The sequence below is a fragment of the Numenius arquata genome, chromosome 1, assembly GCF_964106895.1.
Source record: "Numenius arquata chromosome 1, bNumArq3.hap1.1, whole genome shotgun sequence".
NCBI classification, from domain to species: domain Eukaryota; kingdom Metazoa; phylum Chordata; class Aves; order Charadriiformes; family Scolopacidae; genus Numenius; species Numenius arquata.
This window is the reverse complement of record NC_133576.1, coordinates 17,841,327-17,867,075: the sequence shown is the minus strand read 5'-3', so window position 1 is coordinate 17,867,075 and position 25,749 is coordinate 17,841,327. Positions and strand designations below refer to the sequence as shown.

Here is a 25,749-nt window from a genome sequence, read left to right as displayed (position 1 = left end):
ACTCTTTAAGTACAGTTTGGGTACAGGACTCTTCATTCTGAATAATAGGGGTGAGGGGACCAATTGGTCATGGAAGCTTATGTGCCCAAGTTTTACCTTGTCCAGGGCAGATGAGCCTGTGATTAGCACAGGGCCCTGGAGCACGCAGGTATGCAGACAGCATATCCTCAGATGTTGTATGTCAGAACTTGGAGACATAACCAAACCTGCAGCAAGCTGCTTCTCAGCAGAGGCGCAGATGGACGGGAGCGAGGGCAATACCTGCAAAACAGTACAGTAAATATACACCTGAAGCAAGAATAAGAATGTGTAGGTAGATTCTCCAGGTGGGGAAGAACACTCCTGGCCATATTCTGACAGCCTAAATTTGACTTACGTCCTTGAGGCTACCAGCCTGTACAGGACAGGATATTTGAAGGCCTTTACTGGCTCATAGAAAGCATCCCATGGGTGGAATTTAGGCTGTTCCAGTAGAAAGCTATCAGCATTTTGATACATATTTTCTATTGTATGGCTCAAATTTCTTCTTTTTAACATACGAGACAGAACTGTAGTGCATCATGTGGAGCAGGAAATGCTTCTGCCATGCTGAGACAGGTGACAGGGAAAAATGGGAGAGAGGCTGTCCCACAGCTTTGGCAAAATATGCTTACGTAAATAGTAATAATCCATAAATTAAGTGAGACACAGCTCAAGCTGTTTACTACCAGGCACCAAGATATATTGACTCATAGACCAGCAGCAAACATTTTAATTGGACCCCTGATGTATTTGCTTTGCAATCTTACTGGTTTTATTTTCAGTCCTTTTTTTCTTCAGTGCAATACGTGTCTTCACACAGATCCCTTCCATTTCCCTCCTGCCTACAATAAAATTTCTAGGTATGAGATAACTATTGTTATCTGAGTATCAAAAAGTATTAAAGATGACTCCTCTTCATCCTCAAGTGAGTCCTGCAGGGAAATCAGTGGAGACTGAAACATAAGCTTCCTCTGCCCACAGGTAAGGATGCTGAGTAGGCATAGACTTACATACATAGAATGCATATGTATATGTAGCATATATAAAATTCCAGCATTGCATATTAAATATTTTTTTTAGGACAGATTCAATTGATAACTGAAAGAGATGAAAAATGGCATTTATAACAAGGATAATTTTGCCTCAAAATCGTAGAATCACAGAATGGTTTGGGTTGGAAGGGACCTTAAAGATCATCGAGTTCCAACCCCCCTGCCACCTCTCACTAGAGCAGGTTGCTCAAAGCCTTATCCAACCTGGTCTTGAACACTTCCAGGGAAGGGGCATCCACAACTTCTCTGGGCAACTCTGGGCAAGTAAAACGCTCCAGTAAAAGGTCCTGGAAACTTCACCTCAGCCCTGTATGTTGGCCGTCCAGAACCTCCTTCTGCACAAAATTAATCCGGACCCAAAGATACACTCACACTTTTTAGGGCTAACACCTCACGTACACCTAGAGTCACCCCGCCCCCTTGCACCCCACCGCCCCCGGGGCGCCCTCGCACGGGGCCGCCGCTGGGGGGCGCCATGCAGTGACACCGCCGCTCCAGCAGGTGGCGGGGCCGGGCGGTGTGGCAGCCGGAAGTGCTTGCCCGACCCCTGCCCTCCCGGCGTTCCCCGCGTGTCCGGTGACCCCTTCTCTTCGCTCCCCTCCCCTCCCGCGGGCGGCCGTGTGAGCGCGTCATGGCCGCCTCGAAGCCCGTGGAGGCGGCGGGCGGTGGCGGCAGCTCGGGGCTGTCCCGCTGGCAGCTGGCGTTGGTGCTGGGGGCGCCGATTCTGCTGGGCGCCGGCGCGCTTTACCTGTGGGGGCGGCGGGCGGCCCGCCGCGGCGGTGGCGGCAAGGGCGCGAACGAGCGGAAGACCCCCGAGGGGCGGGCGAGCCCCGGGCCCTGCGGCGGCGGCGGCGGGCAGCCCGATGGGCCCGGCCATGAGGAGATGGTGAGCGCGCGCCTGGCGGCGGTCGGCGCGGACCCTTCCCCCCCCGGCGCTGTGGGAGTGGGTGGCGGGGAGGGAGGGGAACGAAGGGCCGCTTTTAACGGCGGGGACGTCAAAGTGGCGGTCCCGGTCGCCGAGGACGAGTGTGAGGGGAGGGAGCCAGGCTGGGGCGGCCTCCCCGGTGGGGCGCGGCATGAAGCAGGCGGCAGGTCGGGCCCCGTGTAACCGCGGAGCTCTCGTCGCTCGGCAGCCCATTAACGCTCACGGCTGGCGCCTGGTCGTGCTGCGGTTGGCGGTCCTTTGCTGGGAGTGCGTGTATCTGTTCCACTGCTGGTACGTGGAGAAAAAGTGCGTCGTTGAACGCATCTTGTCGTGAAGTCCGCATCAGGCAGGTGAGTATAGGTCTGACAGCACGCTGCCGTTGGGTGAACTTACTCCTGCTTCTGAGGTGTAGAGCCGCTGCGAGTAAGTTGCTTCCAGGAATCACAGAATCCTCATGGTTGGAAAGGACCTCTGAGATCACCGAGTCCGACCATACACACACAAAAGACCCCCACAATCTCAGCCACGAGAGCATGCCCTGAAGTGCACATCTACATGTTTCTTAAATACCTCCAGGGATGGCGACTCCACCACCTCCCTGGGCAGGCTTTTCCAGTGCCTGACCACTCTCTCAGTAAAGTAATTCTTCCTAATATCTAATCTAAACCTCCCGTGCCGCAACTTTAGACCATTTCCTCTGGTCCTGTCATTATTCCCTTGGGAGAAGAGGCCAACACCCACCTCTCTACACCCTCCTTTGAGGTAGTTGTAGAGGGCAACGAGGTATGGCATTTTGAAAAGGAAATCTGTGATCTCCTGAGTGTTCATCTGAGGTCTGTGGGATACAGCAGAGCGGAAAGGAAACACAATCACAATATTTTTCTAAGTGAAATGTTTTCCATGAAAATGTAAAAGCATTTTACAGTTCAAGTGAATGAAATTTCAGAGTAGAGTTTGCCTCAATAGATACACTTTCAAAACTTACATGTATCCTGTGGCAAACTGCCATTCTGAGAATTTTCAGATAAAACAGTCTATGCAAAAATTGAAGGACAACATGGAAAATCAGAGTCCAGATGAGATTCGTGATTCTCTTATATAACTGTATGCGGAAACATGCCTCTAAAATGTACTTTCAACACATCTGCAGTCACAGCTGTATTGTGATGGTCGTGTTGTATTACTGAGGTGAGGTTACAATTGACAAGCATGTTTGAAATGGTGAATTTGGTAAATGCATTCGCTTTGATAAAAAAAATCCCATCAAGGTATTCCTGCATTTTCTTCTCCCATTCATGTACCACCTGAAATGCTCAGAACTGTCAGACCACCGTTTAAACTTCCTCTCTGAAATGATCAGGAGAGAAAAAACTCAACTTTGGGAGATTGGAAAAGGTCAGTTTTAACGAGCATTTTGGTGATGAAGACTAGTGTTACACGAGTGGACGGGCAGTGGCAGGAACATATGGGAGTGGTGAGGAGGGTGACAACTTCCATAGCTAGTGAATCATAGGTACCCTCAGGCATTCCCGGAAGCTAGTGAGCTGCAAAACCTGTGTTGGACCTGGAGGCAGTTACTTGAATGCAGTGATTTGTTCCTTCATGGGCAACAGTACAGAGTAAGTAGTGTACAGAGGACAAATTCAGACTTTGTTTACTGTGGTAACTTTGGCTTGTGGCTGCAAACAGCATCTGGCGTATTTACGGCAGTGTTTGCTACGTGCGAGCTCTGGTTTTTGTAGGCTGCTTGTGACCTTTCTGTAGCTGCAGTGACTTTGCTGTTAGTATGTTAACTCTGGATTTCTTGATTGTATTTCTGGATTGCAGTATGTACCATTGAGTGGTTTGTAGTCATTCTGTAGTTGTACTTGAAGCAAGCTCTTAAAACTTTTAAAACACTTACATAGCACTTGATATAAAATATTGTGTGCCTGGCTCTCTGGATTGCTCCACAAATTAAATTACTGGAAGGCTCTGTGCATCTAAGAATAAGTATATGGTTGAGTGGTATGATCCAGAGTTTCTTGAAGAGTGTCATTGCTTACTGTAAAGAGATGAGGGGTGTTACTTAGGAACACTGTAGGAGATGGTATCAGATTTGCCTGATTACATGAGGCAATCATCCAACTGGTCAAAATATGGCTGCAGCAGGAAAATTAATGTGGCTGCAGGTTCCCTTGACAGCTTTATGTGTGTGAGGAGGATTGTCTTCCTCACATCTATAGAGTTGATGCCATGTAGTTTTAATGTATTCATAAGTATTTTATTAGTAATGGATATTATTGGAAGTACAGCCGATGCAGGTGCTTTACTTGTTAGCTACCTGCATTGCATTGGTCTGCCCTTCTAATTTTAATAATAATGAGGTTTTTTTTTTAAACTGTCAGATTTCAAATACAAATCTGTACAGTGAGTAAGAGCCAGTAGTTCTTTACACAGTTTAAACACAAGAGAGAAGTACTTTAGAAAACACGTAGGTCAATAGTGAATGGGTTACCAACAGCTCTCTGTGTGTGAATGTGCGAGGCAACTTACTCTTTTACTCATAATTGTAACTTAGAACACAGACTTTTTTGTGCATTTTAAAAAAATCCATTTTTATATCCATTTGATGCTCTATTTACTGTTTCTGAAGACATGACCTTGAATTTTTTTTTGCTCTTTCAAAATATCTCAAGTCTAAAATCTTCATTGTTCCTTTTTCAGACTTTTTACTATTCTGCATGCAGTTCAAGCTTTTGTTTTACCTGCTGCAGAGGCCTCACACTTTTTCCCCAGGCTGTGTCTGCACTAAAGGGTTCTCCTGGCATAGATGCACTGGCCAAGTGTGTGATCTGTGACTGACGTTGTGTTGGCAGAAGCCCTTAGTGTAGGTGCTATATTGGGAAAAGCTGAACTACTTCTGAGATTCCTTCTCCTGTAAACACAGCTCCTCAACAGTACAGTATACTGGTATTCTTGGACCAGTCAAGTGCTGATGATAAAACTGCATCTATGGATTACTCAAAGGTCAGGAAGTCAAATTGCATCTCTTAATTACAGAAGTTGTCGTTATTTCTCATAATTTAGTTGGAATGTGGTTTAGTTACTCAGTAACAGCAGTTGCTTTTTATGTGCTCTGTGTAGTGAATGCTGTATAACTTAAACACATTGGAGAGGTAAACTGCTTTGCATTTATTGCATTAATTGTTTGATACCCAGTTGATTCATGTTTTTTTACTTATTCCATGATAACTTCTTAGTAAGTTTATACCGTCCTTTTCTGTTGGGAGCGAGCACTGGTTAGTCAGCGAGGTGATGTGTTGGTTGCTCCAGTATTTTTTTCTCCTTAAGTTGAAATCATTTCCTTTTGCGAGTCTGTGATAGTCCAAATCTCAACCCTTGCCTCTTTCAGCAAATTCGTAGGCCAACCCTCTGTTTTTGGTATGCAAGGAAGCGTTGAGCAGAGATTCTTGAATTGTTCAGTCAGCCGTATGGCATTGTATATTGCAGACAAACCCGTTTGGGTCCACAGCAGTTCGCTCTCTTTGCATGTTTTCCTCCGAGCTGGATATAGTCACTTAAGTGCAATGGTGGGTGAACGTGGCCCAGCTCCTTGACTTGTGTGGTGCTGGATACTGGGATCAACAGCCAACTACTATGGCTTTTTTCCAGTATCTATTTTAATAGCAATTGTTGAATGTTGCCTATCTCACCGCTGTGGCATTAAATAACTGTATGAACAAATTAAACATTTATGGTGTCACTTACTCTGAATTGATTTAAGCAAAGTATGTTAAAAGTTCTTTCTGTTGTACTGTGCATCTGTTGCCAAATAAATCTCACTATCAGCCTACTGTAAGTCTTCTATGTTTCAGGCCAGCTATAGTGGACAGATGTAGAAACTTTTAAAATTGTGGTAATAGCAGTAGGACAATTGCTAGACTCTGGGCAGCTCCCATGCAGCTTGCTTGTTCCTGGTAGGTGTGAATGGGAAACTCATTTGAAAGGAAGGTGACTGATGGAGAATGCTGAGAAATTGTACTGTAAATTTAAGCTTAGTTATTTCTAACTATAGTCCCTCCTTCCTTGCTTTACGTCTTAAACTCATGTGGATGTGCTTTTTCTCATAGTGGCTTTAGTGCTAAGAAGAAGCTTAAAACTATTTAGACTTGGTTAATACCTTTCCAGTATAGGTCTGAGACAAGACTTGGGATGAACATTAGTGAAAAAGGAGGAGGAAGATAGGTGTTCAGTAGCAGCAAGTATTCAGAAAACAACGCTGCTTTTGGTGCCTCGTCAGGAGGATCTCATCAAGAGGATCCTGTCACTTGGAGAAGAAAGAAAAGGTCTAGACTAGAGCTTTTTTTGCAAGTTGATGAATTAAGGTGGCTGAAACGGTAGTTCCTTTCCATGTCATCTGTCAGACAAGGGCTCATGCAAATCCTTTTCAACCAAAAGAAAATGCTGAAACTCACTGCTCGTGCCTCTGTGAATCACTGTTGTCATTCGCTGGCAGCAAATTTCTTGTTCCGCTTTAAAAAACAATCTCCCTCAAATATATAAACTTCTCAACTGCCAGTTCAGTTGCTGGGGGTTACTAAGCTTTATTATTCTCACAGCTGGCAGTCTGCTGCTGTTAAGTTGCTGTTGTTTGCATGAAGTTTCTGAACATTTAATGAGAAAAGCACATTTGCTGAGGTTAAAGTAATAGTTAAGAAATTTTTGTCAGCGCTGTCTAGTCGTCAGACTGTTAGCAATCTGCTTGTTTAGTTACTTAGATAACTGAGTGATTCTCAAATACACAAGTGTCCTTTGGCTTAAACTCTAAGACTTGTTAGTCAACAGTTGCTGAAAGTGGTCCCGAGTGTTGAGATGTTATTTTTTACATAACTGCAGATAACTTCTGAGCTATTTGTTTATACTGCCTTGGCAGTTAATTGATGATGAACTTGCATTCATTTTATTGAGCTGGTTTGCTTACTGCACAAATTCTTCGACTAGAAGATGACAAACTGAGTTTTTCTTGTTCAATGAAGACCTTCACCTTAGGGACAAATAATATCCAGTGCACCACATAGAATGGCAGTGGGTCAGGTGAGGAGAAGCAATGAAATTGGAAAATAATGTCTAGAATTATTACATTTGCAAGAAAATGGAAGAAAGTGTGAGATTTTTTGATTACTTGTGCATGAGGTACATGAAGTTTCCTTGCATAATGAGTTTTGTGTTTGTGTGACTTTTCAGTGTAGCAACTGAGAAGGACTGGAGGGCTGAGAAGCAGCAGCTTTGAAATTTCATCAGGGTTAAATCTAAGGCTTGACAAACTTTCAAAAGCTGATCTTATGTTAAGAATGAATTTCTGTATTGTTATTTGTGCTATTATGAAAAGGTGTTGCAGTATGTAATGTGACATGAGTTCTTTAATATAATTTTTAAAACAAAACCAAAAAACCCCACCAAAACAGAACAAAAATCAAACAAAAACCCCAGCACAACAACAAACAACAAAAACATACCAAAGCAAAAGAAGAGACTCATGATACTTAGTTTTTTGGTGGTTTTGGCTTCATCAGGTTATACTGCAGTTATTTAAGTTGAATATGTAATTTAAACAGAAGTTATCGAGCTTTTTTTAAAAAAAACAAAAAGTTATGAATATTTAAAAATTCACAAAATTAACATAAAAGTTGTATTTTTGTGTGTGTGTGTGTTTGGTTTTTTTGTTTCGTCAGCTGATCAGTTATATACCAAAGCTGTAAATTAATCCACTACTTTCTGCTATGTTTTCTATGGTAGAAGAGTTTCATGACTGCTAAGTAAATACTGATGAGATCATCAGGATCGTGATTTAGAAAAAGGGTTCAGTTTAAAACTTGGCACTGTGTTTTATCAGCGTTTGGGCTTCAAAACATCAATACAACATTTTGTTCTTTTTAATGCACACTTTCTGTGCAGTCTGTGTGGGATTCATTTTTCATGCATACAAGATGCTAAGTGACTTTATTTTTTCATGTAAGTCCTTATCACAATGGGCTTACTGATGCTACTGAGCTGTATCAACATTTGCGTTTAAAAAGTTGGCCATTCAATTCAATGGCGTATTGCATGCATACTGAGGACTGGCAGAATAGTGTGACTACGGTTGCAGAGGTAAACCATCTAAGAGCTACGAGTGTAGTTTAAGGCAGCATAAACAAACAAAAAGTTGATTTCTTTCTTTCCATGGGCACTGTTACTGACTTCATTACATGGTAGCATCTTATGCTTTAACTCCTGACTCCCTACCCCCAAATTTCTCGCGTCATGCAATGCATGGGGCAGAGAGTAACCATGGAGCTAGCATCTATTTGATGATTCATTTCTGTACAGTTGGCTCTGTGGTCCTACTACTGTTATTCAAAGCTTACTCTGATAACAGACTTACTAATTTTAAGGGGTTTTCCTGTGGCATCATGCCCATACTTTCTAAAGTTCTTGGTCCCTGTTGCATGCACTTAGGCTTGTCTGAAGACTTAATGCTTCCCAAGAACCAGCAGAGCAGCAGTGGCAGCCCCAGAACTACAGATTTCTTCCTTCCATTTACAATTCCTATCCCACACCTGACACTGGAGCAGCCATTGCAGTCCTCATCTGTAGCATGTGTCTTCAGGCAGGGATTGTGGTGCAGGGCTGCCAAAGTGCATAGGATGGAGCAGATGGACTGGTCAGCCTGAGGTGCATATTGGGGTAATAGATGCCTGGGCTAAAGGAGTCGGCATTGATCATAAAGTAGTAAGTGTAGGCTTAATCTTTGCAGTTTTAAATAATTTTCATACTGGGAACACAGCCCCGAATGTTACAACATAGCCCACATCTTGTGTTTTTCTTTTTGGTACCAAGTAAATTGGAACAGAGGGGAATTTTGTAGATTATTTCACAAAGATGTTTCTAATATCATTTGCTGTAGAAATGCAGAGGGAAAAATTCAAGCTTTCATGCCTTTAAGTTTGCTGCATATACATAAACCTTCCCTTAGTTAAAAGAGAAGGTTGTTGTATTGGGAGCTAAATTTAGGACATACTTGAAGTAAATGTAACCTTTTCTGAGTTGGCCCTCAGCTGGTTGAGTTTTAAAGAAACAACTTATCAAATACACACTTACTTGGCTCTCAGGAAAAGTAGTTGCAATCTAATTCTAGTTTATGTATCCATAGAGTTACACACAGGGTACCAAAAGGGGTGAAGTTAATAATCTTTTATCAATTTGAATGTAAATCATTAAAGAACAGAAGTGTAAAAGCCCTGCAGATTATCTTGTTCTGTGAACAATGGAGATGGTGCAGATTGGTGCCCAGTTATTGGTGGCCTGTGAGAGAACAGCTTTTCTGGCAGTAGGGGCATTTAAGAAATTCTCTCCCTTATATGGTTGCACTGGTAAGTCACACTCCTCAGGAGAGTGCCTGTAGGATATTTCTAGTCTATTTGGATGCCCATTTTTATGTAGGAACTAGATCTGATTCTGCCATGGTATGATTGGAAACCAGGCCTTAAAAGAGGGATTGTACAGCAACTCCTGGGTTACCGTCAGGTTTTCAGTTCTAAAAATCATTTAGATTCTAAAAATGACCAGACTGGCATGAAATGAGCTGACATCAAGGGAAAGTGTCTGATAAAATGTAAAGATGCTTTGAAGTTTGTCTTCCAGCAATCTGTGGGTGTTAGATGCTGGCAGTGCATGGGGCAGGGAGAGGAGGCAGAAGTATGGTCAAAAAGCAGCACTGACAATTGCCAGCTAATCCTAGATGATCTTTGCAGTGTGTGTGATTGAACACAGGTGAGACGTGGTGAATCCTGCAGCTATTGTTTAAGGTATTACTGCCCCCAGTTTGTACTGTTTCCCTCCTCAGAGAGGTTGGTAGAATAGCATGTATGCTCATACCTGTGTTCATTTCAGCCTGGTAGGTTAGCCTGAACTGCCCCAAAATGTTGATCCCTGAAGCTAGTCTCTGAAAGAGGAGCAGAAATCCAGAAGATGAATGTTGACATCTTTTGCAGCTCTGTATTTCTTGAATGTGAGTCATACACCTTTGATAAAGAGAGGCTTTTTATGCCTGGTTCCTTATAAACCACAACATTTGATAACATCTGTAAATCTAGGGGTTACAGGTAGTTTTTGTAGAAATGAGGATGGCCAACAGACAGTTCAGAATGTAAAGATCCATTTAGCAAAGTCATAAGCCAGTTAGCAAAGTTTTCCATCCTCTACTAAGAATGACAGACCACGATGGTCCAGCACTTTGTAATAGCAGTTGGATGAAGCAGGTTGTGTGAAGCTGTAGAGGAGCTAACTGTAAAGTTAACTCCTCTTTGTCTAGTGTATGGAAGGCAAAACATTCTTTTCCTTACAGACTTTATTCGTCTTGCTCAGTAGGTCTTTCCACAAAGTGTTTTCCTTATTTAATTCATAGTCTGCTGGGTCAGCTCTGGTCTTATAAGCTGTATGTATTTCAGTAGGAAATTTTTCCTATTTTAATTGCTTTGAGGGGTTTGTTGTCTTCATATATTTGGTCTTTGGAGAAGTAACATCTCATTGATTCTTCTGATCACCAGTCACGTAAGATTAGAACCTGTTTAGCTTTCCAAAGAGAAATCACTGCATTGTTTAATACCATTGTAGTGAATCTTTTGAAAAGTTGGTCTCCTATCTGATATACTTGCAAAAGAAAATCTTTTGTGTTTTTCCAGGAATTTGAAAGAGGAAGGTTTTCAGAAGTCTAAGCTAGTTTACCACTCAGATCCATTTTATATCTTTGAAAATCAGCCCTTAAGTGCATAGTTTGCATGCGGTTATGCTTTTCTTATTTGAACTGACCTATCACTTTCTTTTTCAGACCCCCCTTGATAGAGCCCAAGCAGCCAAGAACAAAGGAAACAAATATTTTAAAGCAGGAAAATATGAGCAAGCTATTCAGTGTTATACTGAGGCTATCAGCCTGTGCCCTCCTGAGAAAAACCTTGATCTTTCTACCTTCTATCAAAATAGAGCAGCTGCCTATGAACAACTGGTAAGAAATTAACGATAATTATGTGTTTATTCTAAAAAGTTTCACTGTAAATTGTGTATTTTGTCACTTATCCACTGAAAGGTTACAGGTGGTGATACCTGATGCCTTCACAACAAGATGCCATTGCTTGCAACTGTTTTTCACTAGCTTATCATACTTTTCCATATATAAGTAAAATTATTTTCTGTTAAATATTCTCAGTCTATCTTATGTGATTCTTATGTGTCCCTTTCTTGTAAGACAAGGATTTAATTTCGTATCCTCTGGAACAGTTCACTTGTATATAAGTTAATTTTACTTCTCTCTAGTAGAGTGTTTATTAGTTAGGTGAAAGGCCCAATATTTTGGAAGATTGCTACTTCAAAAATTAAACAAAAAAATCACAGAAATCCTACTAAAGCCCTAAAACTAAATTTTGCACATGTGGACGTACCTTTTACTTGATAGTTGAGTGTACTTGATAGTAGTTTTGGAAGTCAACCAGTGGTGTTTATTATGGTATGAATAGATTTGCTTATGAGGTCAAGTTGGTGAGCTGTATAAAAGAGTGGAAAAATTGGCTTTGTACAGTGTGAAGTATCAAGTGAGAGACTGTGTGATTAGAGAAATCTAGACTTGAAATTTAGAGGAGAGATAAAACAGTTCTTGTCTAATCAAATACTACTTATAACACTAAGTCATGCCATAATGAATCCCAAATGTATGTGTTCTCTTTCACAGTTATTGAAAAAGCCTGTTTTGATCATCAATTTTGCTGATAAATGGATTTTAAGTTCTTAATACCCTTGACCATCTTTACTCCTACATACTCATTTATCATCCCTTTGTATTAACAGAGCATAGTAAATTGAAATAATTTTTTTTTTAAAAAAGTGTTTTAGCACTTTGTTAAACTTGTTTGTTGGTTTTCATTATGTTTTCATCTTTTTTCTTCTATTTGTTTTGTACCAGTCTTTCAGTCCCAATGTTACCTCCTGCAAGCATCTTCGCATCAACTCATTATCTTCTCCCATGTGCTTTGTACAACTGTTTGGTTTCGTTTTTCTGTAGGAATTCCTTTTCTGTTTTGTGGCTCTTCTGGTGCAGGTGGCTTCCAGTGGTGCCTCGCAGTTTCTTACTGAGAAACTTGCAGCAATAGAAGCAAGCAGGTAGAACCAGAGCCCTGGGAACTGCAGCTACTGTTAGGTGGGCATGACCCTGGAGTTGGTAGTGGAAAGCTCATATAATGCAGCTGAGTAGGGCCTCTCTCACTGGGTTGTTTTTCTACCCACAGCAAAAATATACCGAAGTGGCACAAGACTGCACAAAGGCTGTTGAGCTTAATCCTAAATATGTAAAAGCTCTCTTTAGACGCGCAAAGGCTCATGAGAAGCTAGACAATAAGAAGGAATGTTTAGAAGGTGAGTGTCTCTTGATGTGTATACTTAAAAGTGGAACTAGCTTAGGTGCCTTGGAGATGATAATTTCTGGGATTGTTTTGTTTTTACTCTGTAACTACAGTAATACAGAATTATCTATTTTAAACCATTCATAGCTACTGCAAATACATTTTCTTCTCTTGTAAGAAGAAACCTTTCCCCATTTTTCAATCTGTCATCTGCTTACATCTGAAATAGCTGCTGAGAAGTTGATGTTACTGTAGTCACTCAAGGTATTCTTTTTCCAGGAAACTCCCTAAGCTTTAGAATAGAATCATCTCACATACTGAGTGGGTAATCCAGACAACAGTTGTTCTACTTACATACAGTAAACACACTTCCTTTGCTGTTTGTTCTGGAGAAATGGTACTACAACAGAAACCAAGGTGGTTTTGGAGGTGGAGAAGCACAGTCAGAAACAAGAGTATTACAGTAATTTAAATACATTTGGCAATTATTAAAGGGAAAATGGCTTCAGTAGCGTTTCGTTCTGATGTATAACTGTTACGAAAATTGGAACAGATTTTACCTTATTTTAAAATATCAACACTATGTATTTGGCAGAAACTACTGTGTCAAATCCTTCCAAATACTATTCTGAACAGAATATATTTTGAACTGTGAGGAAGGTGTGGCTGAGAAGCCATGCAAATAAAGGAGAACTGCAGGTCAGGCGTGTTGTCTGAGAGCCCTTTTGAACTAAGGGACCCTGAACTGAAGGACCCATTTACATTTCATCAAGTGAAATAATTGCTGCTGATGTAAGGTTAAAAGGCAAATGAAATTTTCAGCTGTGCTCATTATCAAAGAAGGACAGAAAATAAGGCAATGCTCTGACTGGCATATCTGATTGTTAAATTAGTTTAATTATGTGTAACAGCTAAGAATTAGGTCTGCTAGCTTAAAAGGTAAATAAGATGTGGAAGTTTTATTTATCTGTCTATTTATTTATCTGCTGGCAGAATACCTTTCTGCCCTGTAAAACCATAGTGACTAGAAAAGGACTACTTGGGTCATTTATTGTAGTCCTTTGTAATCACTAGTTGACTAACAGCTGCACTTCTAGAGTGCTATAATAACATCTACACCTCATGTACTTGCCACAGACAAGAGAAAAGCCCCAAGAAAGATTGTGTCCCTGCCGTAGTAGGATAGCTTTTAAACATCACTCTTTTTTAATGTTTGTAGCAATTATTTTGATAAATCCAAAATATCAAACATCAAACACAATTATTGATTTGTGTTTGATTTTTAGGTTGCAGTTTTTTTCAGTTCTGAAAATTACTTGCTTTTTCTGAACTACACTGGCTTTCTAGTACAATACTCCTTTTACCTGCCGACCACATATGGCCAGTAAAATCCTAGGAAGTAGGGTATGTCCATAGAGTGGAGGAAAGCAAAATCAAACAAAACAAAAAAACAACAACAACAAAAAAATGCCGCCCACCACCAGTGAGAACGCCCTCCGATGATCCCTGGCAGTATAATTTGGGAAAATGGTACTGCTTCACCCAAGTCCAGGTACTAGTTTACATCTGCCCGCTTTGGGCAAAGCGTGTCTGCTAAGGTTGTATAGCGCGGTACTACTGCACACTATCTTTCACCCTCTTTCTGGGCATGGCATGGTTTCCCAGGGACTCTGATGTTCTTCTTGACCGTGCCAGCCAGAGTTGTGGGGAGATTCTGTATAAATAATGGCATAGTAGTACCTATAGCAGTGTAGAATTACAGCAACTATTGTAAACCTCCAGGGTAAAATATTTGCTTTTCAAGTGCATGCAGACAATATGCTGTTTGAATTTCGAGTCCAAACTGTTCATCTTGACTGATGTTTAAGTGAAAATTAAATAGGAAAAATCAGTGGCAGTATTGCATTAACTAGAGGACCCTGTTAGTGCACCGTAAGAACGCATCTGATGTTGCAAAGCATGATTCGGGCAGCAATGGGTTAACATTTACAGAGGCTTCTGTGTTTGAATGAAAGTGATGTGATATGGGCTAGCACTTTAAATAGGCCAGCAAGGTATTTCTCATAAACTTGCTCCATTGCAAAGTCACAGAGGTGAGCAGAAAAATTTGAGATATAATATGGGAAGTTCTTAAACTGAGGAAGAGGCAAGATGTGATGAGACCGAATGTGAATTTAATTTTCAAAGTGGAAAATTAGGACCAGTCCCAGAAGAGAAGCTGTGCTAGCACTCTTAATGCAAACATAATATGAACATAATTGCTATCCTCAAAGTTTCAAAATGGTGAAAGTCCCTGCTGGAGGTATACATTTTCATTGTTCCTCAAACTGTGCTTGTCTCCAGATAAAAATAAGTGTAATTTCTTCCATTCACTGTCACAAAGTTCTTTTATCACAAAAAGATCATTTTGGATACAGATTTGCACCTTGGAAACAATGGTAAATACAGCAAGCTGGAAACAGAGGCTTTTACCCTTGAACAGGAAGTGTATTAGTTTGGCAGTGACTCATTGTAATAGGGGCACATGGTAGTGTACTCCAGTGACTATCAGAATTTGTCTTTAATCTCACTTTTTGTATGTTGTTTCCTAGATGTCACTGCAGTCTGCATTTTAGAAGCCTTCCAAAACCAGCAAAGTATGTTATTAGCTGATAAAGTTCTTAAACTCCTTGGAAAAGAAAAGGCCAAAGAGAAATACAAGGTAGGACTTGTGGTGTTGCTGACAAATTCTGGTTTCACCTGACTGGTTGTTGAGATGTTGATTGTTGGCATTCTGTTAATTGTTGTAAGCAAGTCACTTGTCTTCATCCGCTGAAGTGTAAGAATTGACATGAATGGTTTTGTACGAAGCTACTGTTGTACCAATATTGTTTTTCTCTGGGACCTGTCCAAAGTTTTGGAAACCTCAGTAGGGAAGAGAGGTCTATTTCTTAACAATTGTTTCCTTTTTAATAATCAAATTTATTGTGACATTCAGGAGACACCCTGAGTTGCTGTGCTGTCCTACATGGGGCTTTTCTGGACTTGCAACATAATGGAAACAGAGTGTATTGGAACAGCAGTAGCCAAATGTTCAGTTGCGCATCAGGTGGTTGAGTTAGGTATGTGTGTTGAGATAGCAAGGTTTATAAATAATAGTTGAAAATGCATTAAAATGTTGGTTCCATACATAATGAGTAGCTGAAAATGAGAAGGATGATGATTGAGGACTTTTCCCCCTAAGTTATTCTTGGCTTTATAAATAGAAATTTAATGTAGGAAAGATTAAATTGACAGCACAATTCCTAAATTTTAGAAAGGAGCAAAAAAATACTGTTTTAAGGTTGTGGTGTGTTTGGGGTTTTTTTTTTGTTTGTTTGTTTTGTTGGGGTTTTTTTGTTCTTAGTTTTGGGTTTTTTTAATATTAAAGAAAAGCAAAAAAAAACCCATTGCTTAAGAAAAAATGGTGCAGTGCAAAGTCACATCTTTTTATTAGTGGTCAGACTTCACGATTTTGTCTTGAAAAATATGCTTTCATCTTCTAAATACCACAGATTACTTGTGGCATTCAGTCACAGGCTGTTTCTGTTCCATTTCTGTAAATAGGTGCTCATACTTTTACTTTTCTATTTTGGCACTTGGATGTCTTTGTGGTAACTTTTGGAAACTGCAGAAAAGAGACCTATGGAAGTATAGGAATAGCCAGGAGCAGTCATTTTAAGTGGCTGTAGGCTTACAAAAAATTTGGGACAGACATTAAAACATTCTTACTTGTTTTTTGTGATGGTGGTTGAAGTACTGAAATCGGTGTTGGTTGAGAGATGCTGAATTTCTTTCCTATAGAAAGTCACATAAAGCTGTGGTGTCGAGGTAACAAAAAACGAATTGTGCTATTAGTGTGGTGGTGGTAGCATCATAAAATAGGTGTGCTTCAAATAGGCAGTATTATGGTATAGCTTAATAGAGAAATTCAGAAGGGTGCATTGAGACTTTTATTGCAGGAGACATTGAATTGTAATTCTTTTGTGCAGTTTTCATTTTGAGCGAGAAATATTTTTTGGATTTTGTACCTGAGAGGTTTTACTTCTGGGACTTGTAGTGTCATGTGGCACACTTGATGTGTGGCATCTGGGCCAAGCTCCATGTAGAATTAGGATATTGCCTCTTTAGTCTTCAGTGTAGTGATAGACAGCAGCTTCTCTTGGACAACCTGGAGAAAAGGGCTAATTGCCATTCAGAATCTACGCTCAAACTGCCAGCTTGCATTTTTCACCCAATTCATGTGCAGAGATACTGCTTTAGTACATCTACCCAATATCTTATGATATCCTAAGAGTCCTCATTTATATCCACACATGCAGAAATATACTATCTCCCTTCTCATTTGAATATCTTTATTTCTACTGGTGATGGGTATTGTGTTGCGATCTGAAGCTTAAATAATCCCTAAATGTCAAACTGTCAGATCAAAAATATCAGACTATCAAATGGGATAGTGGAAAGTCATACATTGCTTCTTTCATGAATGAATTTTTTTATAATCACTTTTTTTTTTTATCCATCTCCATATTTACCCTCTGATCTTTCCATCTAATGACTGGAAATTACATTTCTCTGTTTCAGAATCGTGAGCCTCTGATGCCCTCACCACAGTTCATTAAATCCTACTTCAGTTCTTTCACAGATGATATAATCTCCCAGCCTTTGCTTAAGGGAGAGAAATCAGATGAAGATAAGGATAAGGAGGGAGAGGCTTCTGAAGTAAACGAAAAGTGAGTACAGTACAGTTGGGAATTGTTTGGTATCGGAATTAAGTTTTCGGTGATTTTGACATTCTGCTCAGTGTAACTTGCTGTTGGTTTTTATAGTACCTGGCATAGGAAATCCTATGGTAATAAAGTGAGCGTAGGAAATGAGAACAGTATTAAAAATGAAACTTTTATGAAAGCTGACTGCCTAGTCCCAAACTGGAGGTGGCTTTGATCCACTAAATAGAGGAAGGACGCTAAGATTGGGAAGATCTGCTGAATACTTGCTACAGTACCATAGTAAAGCTTAGGAGATGGGAGGACTGGATAGTGCTGAATGATGCTTCTGCAGAAAGGAATGTTTTATACCGAAGGAGAGTTTCCAAGAAAGCAAGCAAGTTAGTCTTTGGATTGGAAGGGAGAAGACAATCTAGGAAAAGGGTCTCTGTTAATAAAACAATGACTTTACAGCAACTGAGGCTGAAAGGTGTTTTATCTTTCTGGAACCAAATAGCACATAAATGAGAGGTTTGCTCTGACAAAGAAAAGCTTGAGGTTTTTCTTTTTTTTTTTTTTTTTTTCGAGTGGAGCTTGAGCACCACATGGATGGTGCTTTAACTTACTCTGCTGCTTTCCAGTTTATTTTTGGAAGATAACACTGTTGTTAGTATGGAAACCATTGCATATGGCATTATGAATTTTTATTTTTTTTTAAGTAAGAATGTCCTGATCTGCAGGCAGATTCACTGAATCCAGGACACTTAGTTGAGGACAAGGCAGTGCTTACTCTAATTTTTGCTGTGAAATCCTTTCTTCCACGTATAAACTGCACATTGCTAAGTTTAATATTTCACTTTTCTGACCTGGAATTCCATCACAGACCTCTTGTTTTAAGGCAGAGATCATCGCTGTCCTTAATGTGAAAAAAATTTTCAAGGTACAAATAAAGCTCAAGTTCAAGAACTTTAAAATGTGTTTCTTCCAATGTCATTTGGGCGTCTTTTTGGCTGAATTGTTTTCAGTCTGTGATGGCTCCATCCAGGAATATTTCTAACTTTACTTATAATGCCGGTATTGTAACTGAGTATAGTAAAAGTTAGCATTTGTTATGATTTAATGAAAAGTCTGAATTGAAATTGCAGTGTTCAGTAAATGCGTGTATATATACAACTGTTCTTACATCGTTTACAGCTCTGGCTATTTGAGAGCAAAACAATATATGGAAGAAGAGAACTATGACAAAATTATCAGTGAAAGCACAAAAGAAATTGAAGCAAAGGGAAAATACATGGCAGAAGCTTTGCTTCTGCGAGCTACTTTCTACTTACTTATTGGCAATGCAAATGCTGCCAAACCAGACCTAGATCAGGTCATCAGCATGGAAGATGCAAATGTGAAGGTAAGACTCTCTCACAGCTGGATTGTAGTTTGGGTTGAGAAAACGTAGAAGTCAGGTGATAAACTTGCAGTATAGTTCAAGAGCTTGTTTTCCCAAGTTTTCAGATACTTTAATGGGAATCTTCTGGTTTATTTACCATTTTGTCTTTTTATTCCTGACAAATTGTTTTTCAAGGGCCTGTTTATTTTTGAGACGGCTGTGGTTAAGTAGTACAAACTAAAGTACAGTGGAAGTTAAATGAATTGGAGGCTTGTCCAGTCTGAAAAATCAGCTCATAAATACGAGAAAAAACATTAATTGTACTTGCATATTGAACTGCTTCAAAAAATGCTGACCTACATGTAAGCGTAGGGAACCTGTCTTTTAAAAGATTTTTTGGGGGTTGAAAATCCACCGACGTGGAAGCATAGGCTGACACATTTGAGATTAAGCAAGGGAATTGATTCATTTAGAGTCAATATGAAATTTATTCCTGCTTAGAATGAATGAAATCTGTCAGTGGGAGAAACCAGTCAAATGAAAAATTTACTGTAATTGTAACAAAGCCTTAAATCTGGAGGAATGTTGGAGTGGCTAATGCTTCTTTGAACTTTTTTTACAGCTCCGAGCTAATGCTCTAATCAAACGAGGAAGTATGTATATGCAGCAGCAGCAGCCTGTGCTGTCCACTCAAGACTTTAACATGGCTGCTGATATTGACCCTCAGAATGCAGATGTTTACCACCATCGAGGACAAGTAAGAAACGTTAGAGATTTTGTCCCAATACTTGAATATTTCAATATATACTAAAAGAGGAATAAAGATCAGTACATCATCGGAGACACTGTGTACTGTTTGTGGCGGAAGAACATGAACTCCTAGTTTGGAACTGTTGCAGAATAAACACGCAGTCTGATTTGCAGGTTCAGGTCAGGCAGAAGCAGTTTATTTCTGTAGCTATAGGAGAACACAAAGTGACAGAGGTTCAGCCCTCTATCGATATGAACCCTGACTTAAATGTATAGAAGCCCTACTACTTTTACAGCAGATATAAGCTGCTCTTTGAAGGGGCCTGATATGGCAGAGTAGCATCTGCATAGAAAGAAACTTTGTTACAGAGGATGTAAGGTGTGTTCCTGATAACTGGGCATCTGCGGCCTAGACTTGCATCTGTTCAGCTCATCCCCCTCTGGCTTGTGATGCTGCTGTGTCCTTGACTAATTTCTCGGCCTAGAAAGGCCTGCTTCCACAGAACTGTAATATAAAAGATGCTGGAAGGAAAAGGAAACACTACCATATGCAGATATGCTAAGTCGTATTCATAAGGAAGACTTCCACGGATCAAGTGCCTCTCTCCATGAATGCAGTAGATCTCTTTAGCCCTCAGAAATAAGAATGGCGTTATCTGTTGATTGAAGGGTTTGAAAGCTTTCTGCAGATTGAAAAATTAGTGTTTTACAGTAGCTTCACAGTAAAGTAAAAGGATGATGAAGTGAGCTCCGCTCTCGTGGAGGAATGAGAATGTCAAAAAAAAAAAAATAATCGTTGAAATGCAAGCTGGGAAAGCCAAAATGTTTCGAAATCCAAATAGTCCTCAGGCATTAACTACAGCAAGGGAAAGCAACTTGAGAAAATAACAGCATAGCTTTGGAGACTGGACATAATGCTAAAGCAGTGACAGCAACAGTCTAAAATGCAAGCATTCTCAATCCCTTACATGTGAACGTTGTCTTTTTGTGCACGAGGCTGAAGTTTCACTGGTGGCTCTGTTATTTTATGGCAGTGATTTTTAGTCATGGGTTTTGTAGGTTTCTAGGCAGTTCTAAAACTGAACTGGAGACGATATGAGTAACTGCCGCTAACTGAATTATCATGTAAGTGTCTGAAGCACAGATTAAATGCAGAAATAGGATCTTCTTTCATTCTGGCTAGCTGAAAATCCTGCTTGACCAAATTGAAGAGGCTGTGGAAGACTTTGATGAATGTATCCGATTGCGACCCGATTCTGCCTTGGCTCAAGCACAGAAATGTTTCGCCCTGGTAGGTAACATGCTGGTGTTTATCTGGGTGCTTTTGCTTTTTAAAGAGTTCTGTAAAACATAATGTGTTTCTCTGTTCTATTCCAATTTAATGGCAAAGTAGGGCAACAAACATCTCAATATCTTTTAATAATAAGATAAATAATACAACAGTTTCTTCAGTTGGAGTAAAGGTTTGCTACTTTAATTTTGCAATGTTCACTATTCAAACAGTAGGTCATCTTTTCTGTTTGGTGGTAGAGGAACACACGTCTTGACTCTAATTTTATGACATAAAATTGATTTAAATAAACTTTTAATGTTGTGGAAAATTATCATCTTCAAGAAATTGGAAGCAATTTCAAGCTAGTACAATGCCTCTGCGTGCAGGAATCTTCTGAGGACAGCTTTGCATGGTGTGAACAAGGAGGAAATTTAGGCTTGGAATTTCTAGGCTTTTGAAACAGAGGGAGGCTATTGGCAACTATCGGGCCTTATGGCTTTCTTCTTTCACCCTTTCTCCTCTCCTAGTCCACTTTACCAGAGACTTGGACTCATGGTAGGTTCCTAAAAAAAAGATTTGGTAGGATGTACAAGCACGTCATATTGTGGAAGCTTTAATTGTTATGATGCATGCATCTCTTGGGGAAGTAGGTAACAGTCTGATGAGGCATTTTGTTGGTGGTGGTGTTCCATATTTTTTCCCTTTTTTCTTTTTTTTTTTTTTTTCTCGAATAGTATCGCCAAGCTTATACAGGAAATAATCCTTTGCCTGTGCAAGTAGCCATGAAAGGCTTTGAAGATGTCATAAAAAAATTTCCGAAGTGTGCTGAGGGCTATGCACTCTATGCTCAGGTACATTTTTCTCCCTCTTAAAGAAAATGCTGCATTTCCTTGCACCTTTTATCTTGGATAGCATATATTTCTTCAAACAATATATGAAGATATTTGACTTCTGGGATAACACATGCTGTATTTAATAAGCTACCTGAATGTATGGGTATGGGTGTTCTGGGGTAGAGGAAGTAGAGGGCAATTGGTGAATAAGAATATAAGTGATGAGAGTCATGGGTCATTAATAGGAGACAGAGGTCTGGCATACATTTCCCCTTGGATTCCTGCATGTGTGTGGCATCATGTTAGGACCATTTCTGTTTAACATCTTTATTGATGATCTCGACAAGGACATAGAGTGTATCATCAGCAAGTTCGCAGATGACACCAAGTTAAGCAGGAGTGTTGATTCCCAGGAGGATAGGGAAGCTCTACAGAGAGACCTAGATAGATTGGATCATTGGGCCAACATCAATGGCATGAGTTTCAACAAGGGCAAGTGCCAGGTTCTGCATTTGGGCCACAATAACCCCAAGCAGCGCTACAGGCTTGGGGAAGTGTGGCTGGAAAGCTGCCTGGAAGAAAGAGACCTGGGGGTTCTAATTGACAAGTGGCTGAATATGAGCCGGCAGTGCGCCCAGGTGGCCAAGAAAGCCAACGGCATCCTGGCTTGTATTAGAAATAGCGTGACCAGCAGAAGTAGGGAGGTGATTGTGCCCCTGTACTCAGCACTGGTGAGGCCACACCTCGAGTATTGTGTCCAGTTTTGGGCACCTCAATCCAAGAGAGATATCAAGGTGCTGGAGCGAGTGCAGAGGAGGGCAACGAAGCTGGTGAAGGGCCTGGAGAATAAATCTTATGAAGAGCGATTGAGGGAGCTGGGACTGTTTAGTATGAGGAAGAGGAGGCTGAGGGGAGACCTCGTCACTCTCTTCAACTACTTGAAAGGACACTGTAGAGAGGTTGGTGCTGGTCTCTTTGCACAGGTAACTAATGACAGAACAAGAGGGAATGGCTTCAAGCTTCAGCAGGGTAGGTTTAGACTGAACATTAGGAAAGAATTTTTCACAGAAAGAGTGGTCGGGCATTGGAATAGGCTGCCCAGGGAGGTGGTTGAGTCACCATCCCTGGATGTGTTTAAGAGACGTTTAGATGTGGTGTTGGGGGATATGATATAGGGGAGAACTTTGTAGTGTAGGGTAGATGGTTGGACTCGATGATTCCAAGGGTCTCTTCCAACCTGGACAATTCTATGATTCAATGATTCTATGATCTCACCTGATGGACGTCAGGGATTCTCTAGGTAATTGGGGAGATAAATGTGTGGAACTAGGATAACAGTTTTGTTCTGCTACAAATGCCGTGTATTGGTCAAGCAGAGTTTACTACAGACGTTCAGAGTACACTTGTAACAGAGACTGTCATTTCTCCAAGAAAATGTGCTGCTTGTTCTAGTGTGAAGCATGAGGTGTTTAAGTAGGTAGGCAGTATGGATGCATCTCTTTTTGAAAGAAGTACATTTGAAAAAGGAAGAAGTTGAGACTTGCAGGTACAGAGCTCTAGAATGGTTTTTACTCACAGTGCACTTATGTTGCCTGTGGATCTCCCATTGCAGATGGTACTGTGATTAGTAATTTTTGCACTTAAAGCTTTACAACTTCCATCTAAAAAGCCTCAATTCTGAAACTTAATTCTGGTAACTGGTGTGCCTGGCCTGCATTACGATAAGAGAGCTATACCCAATCTCACATCATCAATATAGTTTTAATTAGAATTAGCCTAGTGCAGAGTGCATGTTTTGGTTGCATATTGACATACAGGTTTCTCTTTTGATGCAGGCACTGACTGATCAACAGCAGTTTGGCAAGGCTGATGAAATGTATGATAAATGCATTGACCTTGAGCCAGACAATGCCACTACATATGTTCATAAAGGGTATGTATTGAGTTTGCGATCTTTTTGGTCAAGAGCAGTTGACACGTTTAGATGAATCAACCGTAATTGAATGTTTGTGTTTAGAAGTTTAGCCGGGAGAAATAACTATGTGAAAACAGTTTAGTGCTCTTAAATGTATTTCTGTGGTTACTCTTGACTAAACTGTAAATTTTCAGTAAAGTTTTATTAGTGTTCATTCCTAATTGAAAGTATATGACTCTTACTTTGGCCCCGTTTAATTTAAGCTTGGTGCTGAAGTTTTCTCTTTCATAAAACAACTTGTAACAAGTTGTCTTGACATGAGTTTGTCTTTAAACTGATAACATGGCTTATTGAAAGTGACTTTCACATACATGTTTTTTAAAAGCAGTGAAGTTGCGGTCGACCTTGCATTAGGGATTTAAAAAGTTTGGGATCGTTTTTGGGCTTACATGATCTTGGTTATGGGAGGAGTATTGTGAAGTTTTTTCTGAATTTTCTCTTCCAGTTTACTTCAGCTCCAGTGGAAGCAAGATTTAGACAAAGGGTTAGAACTCATAAGCAAGGCCATTGAAATTGATAACAAATGTGATTTTGCATATGAAACCATGGGAACGATTGAAGTGCAAAGGTAATGTTAAATTGCAGTGTTAAGAGTTCTTTGTTACTTTTGAAATTACAGCAGTCCTTTAGATTTCCCCATGGATCTTTAGCTTTTCATAAGATCTTCTCCCCAGCGCTGTGCAAGGTCAGCTCTTACCCAAATTCCTGATTTCTGTTCTGTAACTCTTAGGGAAGGCCTGCCTTTCTCTACGGCATAGTTTTGCTTTGTGATCTGGTAAGTTGCCATGTTCACCAATTTCATATTTACTAGCCAACATGCAGATGAGTCTGTGTATGTTTAAATAAATCCCTTCTGCATTTAAACTGACTTCTGTAATCATTATTAGGCTTCCTGTGTATCTAATATAGTCCATGAACATATCTTACTGGACCTTTTGTACTGAGGATCCTGAGCTATACTCTGAAGCCTGACCGTTTGGGTTTAATTCCAACAGGACTGCAGTTTGCAAGCTCCCAGGGTAACGAGGAAAGACTAACGCACTATTCTGTAACTGTGCATTGTATTACAATTGGGCAAAAGTTTGGGGTGTAGCTGAGAGTAGTCGAGTCTTTATTTTACATGTCTAGCCCACTGAAAGGGCAGACAATTAAACTGTTGCCAGAAGAAATTTGGCAAGCATTTCCCATTTAAATAATGTGAGCTCTTATCTTTGCTAGTTTTACTCTTAAGTATACAAACTCTTTTCAAGGGAGATGAGAGTCCATTTAGTTGTCCCAGCATTATCTTTGTAATAAACTTGGTGTCCTGTGGAGAACATCTTATCTCCCACTACTACCTGTTGGGGCTCTCAAGAGGAAGGCTGTTAAAACAGCTGTCCTGGTTGCTTAGGCATGGTAGCAACTCCTCTCAGTTCGCTCATTCTCATCATCACTAGTTCTCATGGTGGTTCCTTCTGAAGTCCTTTTAAGCTGTGAGTAGTGGAGACCGTAAGTCCTGAAGGTAAAAAAAGATGCTGTAGAGATGAAGAGATTGCTTTGCCAATCTTAATTGGACCGCATTTTGGTTTATTTCAGAGGTAACCTGGATAAAGCCATTGAAATGTTCAACAAAGCTATCAACCTGGCCAAATCTGAAATGGAGATGGCCCACCTCTACTCACTCTGTGATGCTGCCTATGCCCAGACGGAAGTTGCAAAGAAGTATGGATTGAAACCACCAACACTGTAAAGAAATGAGGAGGAAACGACCGTCTAAAGTGAAGTTGCCCACTTCAGCCAGCCCTAAAGACGCTGTTGCAGACCATGTTGAATGGTGGAACTTAGTTTTTTCCCGTTCGTGGTGTTGTCATTTGCTACATCTGTTAAATGTTTAGGTGTTGTGGGAGTGGTTGTTCAAGGAAGTATGCAGTGTTGCATCTTGTTCCTTCTGCAGCAAAAACCTTGAAGCGTGTTTAAGGGAAATAAAGTTGCAGGGGAACAAAAGGAAGGTATTTTGGCCATGCAAATAAAAACTTCACATTGGTTCATTTGGGGTGATTATGTTGTGGGCGATTTTTGCTTTATCAAAGAATATTACAGCATGTGGGTTTTTTCCTGTTGATTTTAAAGGTAATACTAGTCAGTGCTGTAAAATAGGTTTCTTTTTTATATGCAATTAATCCTTGAGGGTTGATTTTAATTTTGCAAAAAGGAAAAAATTAATTTTCAAACTGTTTAATAATAGAGGTTTTTTTTAAGTCAGTAGATGTGGAGAGAATCCCTGTAAATATATGCAAGCATGCACAATCTTCCCTTAAAGCCCCTCCCACCCTCTGCATAACGTACTTAGAAATAGTCCTGTGGCAGCTATTTGGGAATTCATTTAGTAGTCCTTGTCCTCCCCCCAGAAAGCCCTAGCATACT

The 25,749-nt window shown here is 40.3% G+C and overlaps 1 protein-coding gene across 1 annotated transcript; it reads left to right on the top strand.

Annotated features, from left to right (window-relative positions):
- Nucleotides 1-1,704: 1,704 nt before the first annotated feature.
- On the top strand, nt 1,705-25,075 carry TOMM70 (translocase of outer mitochondrial membrane 70). Its single transcript, XM_074156306.1, has 12 exons — nt 1,705-1,959; nt 10,850-11,023; nt 12,297-12,423; nt 15,002-15,111; nt 17,013-17,161; nt 18,329-18,536; nt 19,138-19,272; nt 20,449-20,556; nt 21,273-21,389; nt 23,207-23,304; nt 23,792-23,914; nt 24,922-25,075. Exons 1-12 carry the CDS (start codon nt 1,705-1,707, stop codon nt 25,073-25,075), a joined length of 1,758 nt encoding a protein of 585 aa, XP_074012407.1.
- The last annotated feature ends 674 nt before the right edge of the window (nt 25,076-25,749 follow it).

Bases quoted from the DNA above. Each gene is read 5' to 3' on its own strand.
- TOMM70 (XM_074156306.1), top strand. From the start codon at position 1,705: ATGGCCGCCTCGAAGCCCGTGGAGGCGGCGGGCGGTGGCGGCAGCTCG. The intron at 11,024-12,296 runs GTAAGAAATTAA...TTCTACCCACAG, and splicing joins CAGCTGCCTATGAACAACTG to CAAAAATATACCGAAGTGGC. The intron at 17,162-18,328 runs GTGAGTACAGTA...CATCGTTTACAG, and splicing joins GCTTCTGAAGTAAACGAAAA to CTCTGGCTATTTGAGAGCAA.